This window comes from Malania oleifera, chromosome 1 (genome assembly GCF_029873635.1).
Source record: "Malania oleifera isolate guangnan ecotype guangnan chromosome 1, ASM2987363v1, whole genome shotgun sequence".
Classification (NCBI taxonomy): Eukaryota; Viridiplantae; Streptophyta; class Magnoliopsida; order Santalales; family Ximeniaceae; genus Malania; species Malania oleifera.
This window is the reverse complement of record NC_080417.1, coordinates 107,442,932-107,458,503: the sequence shown is the minus strand read 5'-3', so window position 1 is coordinate 107,458,503 and position 15,572 is coordinate 107,442,932. Positions and strand designations below refer to the sequence as shown.

The window sequence follows — 15,572 nt, the reverse complement described above, 5'->3', positions numbered from 1 at the left end:
GGAGTTATATGTAGCAATTTTCGAAAACAAAATTTTTATAAGGATGAGAGAATGTAATGAATCCAAAAATATATATACAAGATTAATGGAATAATATTAAAAAAAATATTTATTAATTAAATAGAAAAATAATAAAATAGATAAATAATATTATAATAATAAGATAATACTTATTTGCAACTAGATATATATATATATATATATATATATATATATATATATATATATATATATTATAGTTTAGGGATACCAGGAGATTGAGAAATCTCCAGTTCATTTCCTTATCCATGCAAAGGTAATATATATAATGTAATAATAATAATAATAATAATAATAATAATAATAATAAGTTAACATAAGAAAGCTTCTTCTTTAAGCTTCCTCATTGAATTTCAAAGGAGAATTCAATTGAATAGCCGAAACTGTAACGCCTTGAACTCGAAACTGGGGTTCGAAGTGTTATTTAAAAATAATTAAATCTCTGATACCAAATAATTATACAACGGAAGACCTCAATATTTATATACCAGAGTACTAAAAACTTTTTATTACAAAAAAATATCCAATAATAAATTTAAATATATTTTTAGAAATTTTAAGATAAATCATAAATAACAAATTTAATTATTAATCTAAACTACTATTTCTAACCTCAACCACGCTTCCGCTGCGCTACTCTAATTCCTGTCTCTCTCCATAGGGCATCTGAAAAATATTTGATAATAATGGGGTGAGACACTTCTCATTAAAGATGAAATAAATTATTATTACTGTGTGACCAATGAGTTTTAATGTATCAAATGTATATAAATGACATTTAATATTGTAACATTCATGTTTACATATAAAACAACTAAACAGTTCCATAAACCAATATTTCTTTCTTCTCATTCCCTGAATCATGTTTACGTATAAGTAATTCTATCTTTCGGTGACCACATCTGATGCATACCCAGACACTCACTGTGAGGCGTTATGTCTTGTCATCTCCCACCAGCAAACCCTTGGCTAAGTCCTGAGGATCAGGTCTCACAATCAAGATCGTGTCCCCCTTTGCCTTGATATCACCAAACATATCTCTCTAATATACAATTGCATAATATCATGGTACCATATTCATAAAGGTCTACCGACATTACTATCAACAATTCCCATGATCTCAACAGGTTTAATTTATACAATAATATGAAATAATATCATGCCACATATTTAATTAATAAAATCATAGTCTAATACACTCAGTAAGATCATATACTTTAATTCAATCGGTTCAATTTTAAAATAATAATTATTATAAAATCCTTAAACTCACAAATACCAATTTAATCAATTCATAATAATAGTAATAATCCAAAATCCCATCTCTATATACCAAAATATTCAGAAAAACGGATATATAATTCCTACAATCTCATGTTATAATTTAATCGGTTAAATTATAAAAAATTCTGACATAATTTAATCCCCTTACTTCACCTTATGAGTGGTACCTACGACGCTCCTACGGTAAATCCACTTAGTTAAAATGTTGGTGGCAGAGAATAGAATGCAGGAGTATTTTCCATTCTTCGATTGACGCACGTTTGATCGAAAAAATCGAGGAGAGAGGGAGAGGGATTGTGGAAAGAGACGGAGAAATTGTAATCTTGAGGAAGTTATAACTTTTATATATATATATATATATATATATATAATATTATTATATTATATTATATTATTAAGTGAATAATAATTATTTATTATTTATTAAATTATTTAATCAATTAAATAATTTTAATTTTAATTTAATTATTTTTTTGGGATCACTATAGAAATTCTCTCTCCTTCTCTCTCTCTCTCTCTCTCTCTCTCTCTCTCTCTCTCTCTCTCTCTCTCTCTCTCTCTCTCTCTCTCTCTCTCTCTTTAAGATTTCTCTTCATTTCCCGGTCAAATTGAAAAACGAACATCATATCTGGGTACTAGCTCCGCTCTTGAACACTTTAATCGGAGTGGATTTGTCGTTGGGACGTCGTTGGTACCACTCTAGGGTTAAGGTAAAGGGAATAGATTATGTCAGGTTTATTTTAAAAATATTTTCTGATTAAATTTGAGTACATGAATTTAATTAGATTTATGCTATCTAATATATGCCCGATTTAAATTGAGTATGTGAAGTTAAGTATATCTATGATCAGATTTTATTTTAAAAATATGTCTGAGTTAAATTAAACTGTATGGATTTGATTAAATCAGATTTTTTTGAATATTTTGGAATTAAATTAAACTGTAGTGATTTGATTAAATCAGATTTTTGAGAATAATTTGAAATTAAATTAAATTGCAAGGATTTGAGTATATCAGGTTTTCTTAAAATATAATGGAATTAAATTAAATAAATGAAATTAATCATACCCTAATTTTCAGCAATATATATATATATATATATATATATATATATATATATTTCTCAGGTAGTTATTATATTATGAATTATCATTCAAATTGTGTGGCATGAGTTAGGTTATATTTACTGTATAGATAAGCATGTCAGAATATTTTATGAAGATACAGAACAAAGTATGATTTTATACAGATTTATGACAAAATATGTTCGAGACAGATTTATGATATTATCTGATATGACAGTATTCAAATAGATTTATGTTATGACAGTATTCAGACATATTCATGATATGATTGTATTCAGACAGAATCATGATATGATAGTATTCAGGCAAAATTATGATATGACAATATTCAGACATATTTATATGACAGTAATTAGATAGGTTTTATGAAATGAAGTCATGTATCAATTTTATTACATGAATAGACAGTATTATATGGTATAAGAACCCTGATGGACTAATTATATTCAAAGCATGGTATCGTAGCTAGTCAAATCAGTTAGTGCCACCACACTACTCAGATAGAGTGTTGGTGTATGGATAGTTGATTGTGCTAAGAGAAGAGTAGATTACCCCCTGACAGTTCGGATCAGGCTGGGTAGGCCAATTGTACTTACAGACGTGTTATGTTTGGGTTAACGTGGTAGGCCAACCATTGCTAAGTCCCACCTACGGGTCGTACAACCCTATCGTGTGTGGTTATTACATGATATTATATGATTGTCCATCAAGGGAAATTATTTTATGTATATATATATATCAGATGATTTACGCATATAGGGAAACTTCTTATGACAAAGTATGTATTTTCCAGAGATATAGGTGTGAGTACAGATTTATGTGATATTATCAATTAAAGTTAATTATTTAAAAGTTATATTTATGCAATACCAGAACTCATGTTACCACACACTGACAATAATCTATTCTGTCTTATTGAGAGGTGTTTCACCCCATGATCATTCAATATTTTTCAGATATCATGTAGAGTATAATAGTATCAGAGTAGCGCAATGAAGCGTGATTGGGATAGAATGTCGTGTTTAGAATTATATTATATTATTTATGTTGTAATGAGTTCAAATCTTTATTGTGGTAGTTGATTGATATTGTTATATTGGGATAGTTTAGTACTCTGATAATTTGCATTTAAGGTCTTCCGTTGTCTATTTCAGTGATTATTATAATGTGAATAGGTTATTATAAGTGATATCAGAGAAATTGAATGATTTTTTTTTTCGGGTCGTCAGATGAGAGCAAAAATTTAAATGTCTCATTAATGTAACTAATTTATATTTATATTGATAATCGTGGTCATTGAATGAGCTGAATCAAAACCGAATCATTAACCCAAAATTTTAAAAATTCCGAATTGAAACCAAATTGAAAAAATAACTAATCAACTTTTTCAATTTAGTTTTGTTTGATTTTTTTTTTCTTGTCCACCCTAATTCTTGTGAATATTTCGAGAGAAATGCAACAAGAATTAGAATACCTTGAAGCATATTTTGATTAAATATCTTTTATTGACTTTGAGACAAAAAACTAAAATATTTTTAAAAAAATATTTATATTTGAATGAAATTTTAAGTTGTTCTGAAATTTTTTCTTCATGCACTTGCAAATTTGTTGTTGAGAATTGCTTATTCATTGGACTAATTTTTAATATAATTTTATATTATATTTTGTTAACAGATTAAATGTAAATTATGAAATTTATGATGAATATAATTTTTTATAAAATTAGTTTATGGGGGTATAAAACCGTAATTCACAGCAAAATATTTACAGTGATTGCCCTAATCCCCTGCTACGGCTCTAACCCCTAAAGCCTGAATTGACGGAGACAAAAGCCGCCTCCTTTGCTGTTTGTTTCAACTCTCTTCTTCTTCTTCTTCTTCTTCTTCTTCTTCTTCCTCCTCCTCCTCCTCTCCTCCTCCTCCTCCTCCTCTTCTTTTTCAGGTTAACAAGCTTCAAACGCTAAAAATTTTATTCGTCGAATCATCCGCAAAACAATATTAAGTTTCACTCGTTGAATCATCCGCACGACAAGCTTAGGTTTCACTCGTTGAATAATCCTTTAGCTGAAATCTAAGTTTATTTTTGAACCTAATCATTGGAGCTTGAAGATTTGAACATGTCTGCAAAATGGCGAGCCTTGCAGCACCGGCATCGTTACACTTATAGCGCCGTATTTTTCCCCCACTCTTACGTTGAATCTTTAAACTCATTGACTTCAGATTCACCTTCACCTTCAAAATTTTTCCTCGAACTGAAGGAATTGATTTCTCTTAATTCCACTTATGCGCAAGTCAATCATGCGAAGAATGTAGCCTCAGCTTTTGGGGATTTACTGGGGAATGGCGAAGAGGGTTTGGTGTCTATGGCAGCGAGGTTTTACTTGGAGATTCTCTTTCTCGAGAATTCACTTCCCCTGCACAGAACTCTGGTTTCCGTGCTCGCCAAGAATCGAAATTTTCAGTCTTTGATTGGTGGGTGCTTTCGGTCGCTTTGCAAGGAGTATGGTGGTGGGAAAGGCAAGAGGTTTTGCGTGTCGCGGGCGGCATTGTCGATGATGAGTTCGCCCAAGTTGGGGTATTTAGTGGAAGTTGTGGAGGAGTGTGCTATATTGGTGGCTTTGGACGTACTGTTTGGTTTGAATGCTGTGGTTTCGGAGACTATTGGTTGGTCTCGGCCTTCGCCTATTGTTATGGAACAATGCCAGGAGGCTTTGTCGTGTTTGTATTACTTGCTTCAGCGGTTTCCCTCGAAGTTTGTGGATTTGGAGAGTGTTGAAAGTGGTTTGGTTCCTAAACATTCCAATGTTTTGGAAAGTATTGTGACTACAATCTTAAATATATTGAAATCATCCGCATTTTCAAGGGATTGCTTTGTGGCTGCAGGCGTGAGTTTCTGTGCAGCAATTCAAGTATGTCTCGACCCTCAGGTGCTGGGTGTTTTTATCATGGAAGGTATTTTTTATCAAAAAACTTGTAGCTCTATTAGTTGTAGGCGTGAATTCCAGGATGTTTTATTGAAAGTTCCGTATAATGGGGATGTATATTATGAGATTGGCAATTTATCTGTATTGAGTAGACTGTGCTTGATAAGAGGAATTCTCACAGCAGTTTCAAGGACAGTACTCAATACCCATTTTTCTGTATTGAAAGATAATTTGACTGGTTTTGAGGATCCGAAAAATGGTTGTAACCTGGTTCAGACTATTCTATATGATGGAATTTTGCCTGAGCTATGTAACTACTGTGAAAACCCCATTGATAGCCATTTTAACTTTCATGCATTGACTGTGTTGCAGATCTGCTTGCAACAAATAAAGACTTCTCTGTTAGCTAATCTTGCTAATCCTATAGAAAATTATGACCCAATCCCAGAGGGCATGGGAACTCGCATATTGAGGGTTATATGGAATAACCTGGAAGATCCTCTAAGTCAGACAGTCAAACAAGTTCATCTCATTTTTGATCTTTTCTTGGACATTCAATCCACCCTCCATTGGGCAGAGGGTAGTGAGAGAATAAAATCATTCTTGCGGAAGATTGCAGCTGATCTTCTCCGGCTGGGGCCACGTTGCAAGGGAAGATATGTACCTTTAGCTTCTCTGACGAAGAGGTTGGGAGCAAAGGCTGTTTTGGATATGAATCCCAACTTGCTGTTTGAAACAATACATGCATACATTGATGATGATGTTTGCTCTGCTGCCACATCATTCCTGAAGTGTTTTCTTGAGTATTTACGGGATGAGTGTTGGGGCAGTGATGGCATTGAAAGGGGCTATGCAATTTATAGGGGACATTGCTTACCTCCCTTTTTGTATGGACTTGCTTCTGGAATTTCCAAGCTCCGCTCAAATCTAAACACCTACACTTTGCCAGTTTTACTTGAAATGGATGCGGATTGTATATTTCCAATGCTTGAATTTATCTCTGCTGAACAAAAGGCAGAAGACGCTGGACTGGTTTATCCTGAACTTAGTGGCACAAACATGGATCTAGGAGTTGGAGAAAGAGTGGCCATTTTAGTGTCGTTGCTCAAGGGCTCTCGCTTGCTTGCATTGATTGAAGGGGATATTGATTGGTTGGATAAAAATTCAAGGAGTCAAGAAGAGAGTAGGGTGGGAAAAGATAATATTGATCTTTATGCTCTTGTCTGCATAAAGGGGATAAGCATTAAAGTCCGAGTTGAGTGGCTAGTGCTGGCACTGACCCATGTTGATGAATCTCTCCGTATAGATGCTGCAGAATTGCTTTTATTAAATCCAAAGACATCTAGTTTGCCTTCCCATCTAGAGCTCAGCTTGATGAAAGAAGCAGTGCCGCTGAACATGAGATGTTGCTCTACAGCTTTTCAGATGAAGTGGACAAGCTTGTTTAGAAAGTTCTTTTCTCGGGTTCGTACAGCTTTGGAGAGACAATTTAAGCAGGGGAATTGGAGACCCACTGGATTCAGCAACAATAGTGAAGTCTATCAGTATAACAGAACAGAGGAAATTGCAAACAGCAGAGCAGAAGATCTTTTTCATTATATGAAGTGGTTGAGTTGCTTTCTGTTTTTTTCATGCTATCCCTCTGCTCCATATGAGAGAAAAATAATGGCCATGGAGCTCATCTTGATAATGGTTGATGTTTGGTCTATAATACCTCCTGCAGAGGGAGAGGGTTGTTGTGTTTCTCCTGATAAATGTCTTTATCCTTACAATAAAGGATTAACTTTACCTGATTCAACCTTGTTGTTGGTTGGGTCAATAATTGATAGTTGGGACAGGCTGAGGGAGAGCTCTTTCCGCATATTGATTCAATTTCCTACCCCACTTCCTGGAATCTCAAGTCCAGAGATGGTCCAGAAAGTAATTATATGGGCCGAGAAATTAGTATGCAGTCCACGCGTTAGAGAAAGTGATGCTGGAGCGCTGACTTTGAGGCTTGTATTCAAGAAGTATGTGGTGGAGCTTGGATGGATGGTCAGGGCCTCGATCAATGACGTTTCTTTTCATTCTCAGTCGAAAATGTTAAGCAGGGATCATCAAATTTGCAAAGGTAGCTACCCTTTGATTGAATATATAAAATCACTGATCAATTGGTTACATTTTGTTGTTGAGGAAGGAGAGAAAGATCTTTCTGAAGCATGCAGGGATAGCTTTGTTCATGGCATATTGCTTACTCTTCGATACACTTTTGAGGAATTGGATTGGAATTCTGAGGTTATCTTGTCAAATATCTCTGAGATGAGATGTGCATTGGAGATGCTCTTAGAGTTGGTCATGCGGATTACGTCATTGGCGCTTTGGGTGGTTTCTTCAGATGCTTGGTATCTGCCCGAGGACACAGATGATATGATTGATGGTGATACATATGACTTGGGGGTTCCCCTTGAGACCAATATGCCTGTGTCTTCGTCAGAACAGGATGTTAAAAATTCAAAACCTTTACAGGATGTCAGACCACCTGAACAGATTGTTATGATTGGTTGCTGGCTTGCTATGAAGGAGGTAATTTTCTTATTGACTTTCTTTTGATTACTGTTTGTTGACTTTGTCCATTGAGTGCAGCTTATAATGCTTGCCAGTGTTATTTTATCCTTTTCACTGACAGAGTCAGTTGTGCACAGAGCTACAAACAAATTATCTGATGCCTAGAAATTGGATTTGTAGTTGATATATCCTTTAAGTAGCTAATATTTAGGATTGAGGAAGATTGTGCATACTTTGGCTTGTTGATTTCTTGAGGTACACAAATGAACAGAAAAATATGAAGTTGGAATATTTCTTACTTTTCAGGTGAGTCTTCTTCTGGGAACCATCATAAGAAAAATTCCTTTGCCAAGTGAAATTCCAGATTCATCAATGTCACACGACAATTTTTCTGGTGCTGCTGATACTGCAACAACAATGATATCTGATATGGTGCTTGATTTGAACCAACTTGAGACAATTGGGGGCCACTTCTTGGAGGTGCTTCTGAAAATGAAGCATAATGGTGCTATAGATAAGACAAGGGCTGGATTTACAGCTCTTTGCAATCGGTTACTTTGTTCAAATGATCCAAGGTATACCTAATTGCTCATGTTGTCTGCTTACAAGTTTATAGCAGTTAATTTTCTAGTTTAATGGACTAAACCCCTTAATATATTGTTTTTCCCTTTTAAACTTGAAGATTGACAGTATTCCTTGGTTTGATTTCTTTCATTGAGGTGAACGCAACTTCAAAGAGGTTCTTAACATAACAGACTATAACATTCTTCCTTTCTAGTACCAGCTTTTTAACGAGGGAAGGGAGAAAAATAGGCACACACCTACTCTTACCTGCCATTTCCCCATCTCTTGTTCTTTTTGGACTATTTGTAAATTTCCTAAATCTATTGTTCATTTTTCGAAACAGGGGTAAAAAGAAAATTCATATTTTCTTTGAGATAAAAAAGTGTAGCTAAAAGTTTTTGACTGTTTTCTGGACATCCAATGGTTTTTTATTTTTATTACCCGTAAACATGACTTTTTCAAATCTTATATGATCAAGATATGTTTATGTCATGAACTATAATTTATCCTTACATATATTAGTAAATTTTCTTTCGTATACGCCTGAATTTACCTTTTGAACCTAATTAATTGTAATCCTGTGCAATGTACCAGTATTTAAATTATGTTATTAAGTTTCTTATTATACTTTCTTCTCATTGCCTTTTGACACTCAGCTATACAAACACCACTTAATATGCAGAAGATGTAATTTATAATTTAATTAACATTGCACCACTAGGCTTAATGTTGCAACTTCTCTTTAAAATATGTTAGTTGGCTCCTTATTATGTGGCCATGATTATTACTGTTGTTTTCAAAGAAGTTATACTGGGAACCATTCTGGTTGAATGAACAAATGGCAAACAAAATTTCACTTAAAACACGTTCAACATTTTAACAATGTGCCAGCCATTTGACACTTGGCCATGTAAAGCACATTTAGCATAAATCATTTTTAATATATACTTAATTACAAGGTACCAAATTAAACATAAACATAAACAACATTTAATATTTGGCTGGAACATTTTCTTTAAAAAATCTTATACAGACTGTTTTTAATATTTAAACAATGTGGCTGGATGATAAGGGCAAGCACAGTGGTAAGGACAAGTCCTGGGATGAACTGTCAACCTGGAATTAGTTTGATTCCTTGAGGGATCAATCGTCTTTAAGTGGATGCTAATGGTGGGCATTGCTGCACTATGTGTCCTGGAGGTAGCCAGTTAATTTATGAGGCTAGGTCACTCCATTATCATTCATACATTCATAGATTCATACATACATACACACATATATATATATATATTATCTTTAGAGATTTATTTGAGCTCATTTTCTAAGGTGGTCTCTACTCTACCTTCTCAGACTTTGCAGGTTGACAGAATCATGGATGGAGCAACTCATGGAAAGAACTGTGGCCAAGGGACAAATAGTGGATGATCTCCTGAGGAGAAGTGCTGGCATTCCTGCAGCTTTTATTGCTTTTTTTCTCTCAGAACCAGAAGGCACACCAAAGAAACTCCTTCCATGGGCTTTGCGGTGGCTAATAGATGTAGCTGACAGGTCTTTGCTGGATACAACTGAAGCCAGTGGGGCAAAAGATGGCTCACACAAGAGTTTATCAGTAGAAGCAAACAAAGAAATCATTTCTGGACATTCACTGGACACAAATGTGAACGAAAAAACCTCAAAAATTCGAGATGAAGGTGTTGTTCCAACTGTACATGCATTCAATGTCCTTAGAGCTGCTTTCAATGATACCAACCTAGCAGCTGATACTTCAGGTTTTGCTGCGGAGGCTTTGATTATTGCAATACGTTCTTTTTCTTCACAGTACTGGGAGGTGAGGAATAGTGCTTGTCTTGCATACACTGCATTGGTTCGTCGCATGATTGGATTCCTCAATGTACAAAAGCGAGAATCTGCACGTCATGCGTTAACTGGGCTTGAATATTTTCATAGGTATGATTTCTCTTGATTTTTAATTTGATTTCATTTTCTCTTTCCCTTTTATTTTTGTGTGTGTTAGATCTCTGTAGAATTTCAGAAAGTTGCACCATTCCCAGAGTTTGTGTGAAGTTTAGCTGGTGTCAAATAAATGTTTCTTTGAATTTTTCTGAAAATTCATGTAATGTAATTTATGTTTGTGCTAGCAGCCAGGAGGTTTTTAATTTTGTAATTTTCCCATTCTCTGCTCAGGCTTTCCATGACTCTGAGGTCAGAATGTTGCCTTAGAAATTGATATGATAATAGAGTTCAAGTGTTGAATTAGTAATTGGTCAAATGTACTCAAAAGCATCTGTACCCACTTGATTTAAAGAAAAGTGTTGAACAAAATTTTGGTTGCTTTATACTGCAAGTGCACACACGTGCATAGTAAAGGAGATTGAGAGTACAAGGGAGAGAGAGGTGACATAATGAACAGGTTGACCTAAAACAACCTGATTATAGATGAACTTCATTTTGGTTGGGCTTTTTGACTGTCTAATGAATTCAACCTGATAGGATGCATTGCATAATTAAAATAATTGCTTTTAGCTATCATATTCAGGATATTGTGTTTCCATTGATGAATTCTCAATGTAATCTCAATATTTTAAAATAACCTATATGTATTCATTTAAATTAGCTCTATGTTTTATGATATAATTAAAATAATTTTTAATAATCATTACGCTTCAGTAAGCTGTAGGTCCAGTGGGAATTTTTAACCTTTGCACTGAATTTGATCATTGGCGACCTCCTCTTTATATGAAAGAAGTGTAAAAGATTAAAAAATTGGTCTGATTAAGAAAACTAATGTTAGGTTTTGAGAATGAAAAAGAACAAGGTACACTTGTGTATGTAAATTTTTGTCCACTTTCAAATATAATAGTAATTTATGCTGTACATTTTACATGTACAGCTTATCAGCCTTAGAATCATGGAACCCTCTGTGACCTATTTTTGCCTGTCTTGCCCCCAGCTCAGTCCCTCTCTGCCTTGGCATTCGATCAGTAGTTCTTAATCTGGCATGTATAGATATACCTTCTGTTGCTCCTGCAACTTTGACACAAAAAACAATTTAAATATCAGGAGAAGATTAAATTTGGTCCATCTGTCATTTTACTACCATTGCTTAATTTATATGTTTTTTGGTCTTCTTTTTAGACATCACATAGTTGTATGGTGGTGGCATCAATAATATTTTAATCCTTCACTTCTTAAATAATCTTAAAATCCCTGTGTAGTGGTTTAGGGAGCCCTGTTATGATAAAGGGCATGGACTATCTGGGCCCTGATTGGTTCTCTCCTATATTGATTGTGATTGATATTGTGATTAATCTTATTGCCATGGTTCTTCGTTGTATTAAATTATAGTAGCATGCTTGTTGAGCATCAATTTATTGGGATTTTCTTACTTCTAGGTATCCTTCCCTGCATCCGTTTCTATTCAATGAGCTGAGAGCTGCAACTGAGTTCCTTGGAGATGGATCTTCTGAAAATTCTGTTTCCAACTTGGCGAGTGTTGTGCATCCAAGCTTGTGCCCTATTCTAATACTTTTATCCAGGCTCAAGCCTTCTACAATGGCAAGTGAAGCCGGAGATTCCCTGGATCCTTTCTTGTATATGCCATTCATTAGGAGGTGCTCAACCCAAAGTAATCTAAGAGTACGCATACTTGCTTCGAGAGCTTTAACAGGCCTGGTATCTAATGAGAAACTGCCAAGTGTCTTGCTCAATATTGCCTCTGAGTTGCCTTGTATAGAGAACCAAATGACAACCACTGGAGCATCATCCAGCTTGACCTCCCATGCTTCCTTTAATTCCATTCATGGAATGCTCTTGCAGATAGGTTCTCTTCTAGATACCAATTGTAGAAACCTGGCTGATTTCTCCAAGAAAGATAAGATTCTAGGTGACCTGATTCAGATTATTGTGGTGCGTTCGTGGATTGGGAGCCCCAAATTGTGCCCATGTCCAACTCTCAATACATCTTTCCTAGTGGTGCTAGATCAAATGCTCAGTATTGTAAGAAAATGTCAGACCAGCAAAAATTTTGGTGTCATTTACAATCTTCTTCTGGAGTTATCTTCAGAATGCTTAGATGTGGACACTTCCAGGTCTTCATATTATGACCCAACTATAGCAGAATTACGCAAACAAGCGGCCATTTCCTATTTCAGTTGTGTATTTCAAGCATCTAAAGAGATGGAACAAGAAGTTCTCCACATGCCACAAAGATATTGTCCACCGACTCCAAATTTGATGAATCTACCTGAAATGGAAAATGCTTTTGATGGGCTTCAAGAAAGACTGATTCTCTGCTTGTCAGATAAATCATATGAAGTTCGACTTGCTACATTGAAGTGGCTTCTTCAGTTCCTAAAGTCAACAGATTCTATTCATGGAGCCAACTATCAATCTAGTCATGGAACAGAGATTATTCATTGCTGGGCCAAGACCAACCTCCAGGCGACATTGATGAATCTCCTAACCAGGGAGAAGAACCACCGATGTACGCATTACCTTCTGAGGATTCTTTTCACTTGGAATTTGCTGCAATTTCAGAAAATGGATGACCAAAAATGCACAGGTGCAATTTATGTTGGTGACATGGACTCTGATTCTGTGGTTTTGTTTTGGGATGAATTGGTCTCATTGTTTGAGCGTGCAAGACATCAAAAAATTCGGGAAATTCTTATCTGCTGCATGGGGATATGCATAAAGCAGTTTTCACAATCCTTTACGAGTTATGTTATTTCTGATGTTGGGAGGAAGGAAAGCATCGAAAATAGAAAATTTGAATTGCACAGATTGGATCACTTGTACGAACGCATCAATTACTTTTGTAATCTAATTAAACAATGCAGTGCCTCATCTGAGCCAGTAAACATGCGCAAAGCGGCTGCTGAATCCATGGTTGCATGTGGTTTGTTGGAGCAAGCTGAGGTTGTTGGTTCCCATCTCGTCAGTGACAAAGTCCCATCTGCAAATCAATGTTCTTCTTTTGAGCCAAAAGAAGCTGTTACTATTTATGCTTGTATGATACTCGATACATGGTTCGTATGTATCCAGCTGCTGGAGGATGAGGACGTTGGCGTCAGAAAGAGACTTGCCATTCATGTGCAGAATTGTTTTGCATCCAAGCAATATGGAAGAAACTTGGGGGCTGGAGCAGTTCCAACACAAGTGGAAAAAGTAATTGAATTGAGTTTTGAGTTTCTGTCTTCAATTTTTGGCCACTGGCTTGAGTACTTCAATCATCTTTCACGATGGGTCCTCAATGCCACAAATTATGTTGTATCCAGAGGAGATCTTGTCAGACGAGTTTTTGACAAAGAAATTGATAATCATCATGAAGAAAAATTGTTGATCAGTCAGATATGTTGTTTCCATTTGGAGAAGCTTCCAGTTTCAAAATCTTGGGTGGATTTCACTGACAAACATTCGGTATGGAATTTTCTGCTCGAGTGGAGAACAAATTTCGCCAATCAGCTGGTGGGCTTTGCTAAGGATCATAGTGAAATACAGAGCGGAGTTGATTGGATTGGGGGTGTGGGCAATCACAAGGATACATTTTTGCCACTTTATGTGAGTTTGCTTGGCTTTTATGCCCTCTCTAAATGCATTTTCAGTGTAGGAACTGAGGATGGAAGACCTCTGATACGTGATGTTGTTGAAGTTGGAAAAACTATCAACCCATTTCTCCGAAACCCCTTAATTTATAACCTTTATTTGCTAGTGATTAAAGTACATGAGAAAGTGTTCAATGGCACCATTGACCACTATATCCCCGAAACAAGGGGAGATGATGCATGGGATAATTTTGATCCTTATTTTCTTCTTGGGTAAGATCTAGTTTGTATAATACAAAAGAGTGATTCTGAGAGGATAAAGATTCGCCAAGGGAGATTGAATTCTTTGTATTTATAACAATGAGTTGTATATTATAGTAGGGAAATTTGGTCTCATCTTTTGATAATATTCTCCCATGAGGTTAAAATGAGCTGTAATGACGTATGAGAATTTGGTCTCATATTTTTGTTAATGTTCTCTTACCTCTCGTTTGGTTTGTAAAATAAAATGGGATAAAAATAGAATGAAATTTTGAATAGAAGAGTGAAAAAAATAATGTCATGTTCCATCATTGAAATACAATGAAGTAAGAATCTCATAAAATGAAATTTTGAATGGAGGGCCTGGTAAAATCAAGTGATTTATTCGATTCTTTTTTGACTAGTTTAATTCCATTTCTTTGTATCAAATGTATGACAAGTGATAAATTTAATTCTCTCATACATGATTACATTCTAATCGTTCCTCAGTCTAAAGAGCCGCGAGCAAGCGGAAACTCGAAATCTCTTATAATAGTTCTCTTACCTTCCTTTTTAGTCTTGTAGCTATTATGAAGCATGGATATAAATAGGAATATATGTAAAATTTGGTATGCTAGAATGGAATGAATTTTTATTTTATTTTATGTATCAAATAATTAGAATGTATTTGTTTTAAAGATTTAATTATTTTTTTGTTATTTTTTTGTTTTTTGCAATCTTTAGAGATTGCAGTTAGTATTTTTGCAATTTAAGCTGGTAATTTTAATGTTAGCAAACAAATTGACCCTTTTTTCCCGTGTCATGCCGTATATGTATTTGTCAATTTGAACATTCCGACACATCAGACTCATATGCTGAAAAAATAAATGTGGGAATCACATGTCATGGTGTCATATTTTCGACCATTTATTTCTACTTTTTTCACACGAATCTTAAAAAGATTTAAAAATACGTTAATATTTTTATAATTTCTTAAAAAAATAAAAAACAAAATTTCACAATGGATTTCAAGTGCTCCATGAGTGACCTAGATATTATAATAAATAATTTGTTTAAAACCATTGTGTGCGTTCTAAAGGAGACAAGCTAGTGGTAATGTGTCAAATTAATTGGACAGTTTTTTTAAATTTATGGCAGTACTTTGTGGAATTTTATTCTTGGATTTTAAAGGTATGATAGAGTCATTACTAATATGTTATTTTCCTAAATATGATTAGTTCAATTAATTACTACTCGTTGATTAGTTTTTAGACTAATCTTAAGGTCAATGAAACAATAGTCTTGGTTTACTTTTACTAAAGTTGGGATCAGGAGTACAACTATGTAAGG

The 15,572-nt window shown here is 34.8% G+C and overlaps 1 protein-coding gene across 3 annotated transcripts; it reads left to right on the top strand.

The window, feature by feature from the left end:
- Positions 1 to 4,235: 4,235 nt before the first annotated feature.
- LOC131165981 (uncharacterized) lies at positions 4,236 to 14,378 on the top strand. Of its 3 annotated transcripts, none has more exons than XM_058124194.1 (5): positions 4,245 to 7,893; positions 8,182 to 8,450; positions 9,790 to 10,130; positions 10,209 to 10,386; positions 11,832 to 14,378. In XM_058124194.1, exons 1-5 carry the CDS (start codon positions 4,525 to 4,527, stop codon positions 14,257 to 14,259), a joined length of 6,585 nt encoding a protein of 2,194 aa, XP_057980177.1. In that variant the 5' UTR covers positions 4,245 to 4,524; the 3' UTR covers positions 14,260 to 14,378. The 3 variants fall into 3 exon arrangements, with proteins under 3 accessions (XP_057980169.1, XP_057980177.1, XP_057980182.1); XM_058124199.1 differs by having other exon boundaries at positions 5,285 to 5,359; positions 5,704 to 7,893; positions 9,790 to 10,386; XM_058124186.1 differs by having other exon boundaries at positions 4,236 to 7,893; positions 9,790 to 10,386.
- The last annotated feature ends 1,194 nt before the right edge of the window (positions 14,379 to 15,572 follow it).

Coding starts and splice junctions, on each gene's coding strand:
- LOC131165981 (XM_058124186.1), top strand. CDS start 4,525: ATGTCTGCAAAATGGCGAGCCTTGCAGCACCGGCATCGTTACACTTAT. Junction 8,451..9,789: donor CTTTGTTCAAATGATCCAAG/GTATACCTAATT, acceptor CTACCTTCTCAG/ACTTTGCAGGTTGACAGAAT. Junction 10,387..11,831: donor GGGCTTGAATATTTTCATAG/GTATGATTTCTC, acceptor TCTTACTTCTAG/GTATCCTTCCCTGCATCCGT.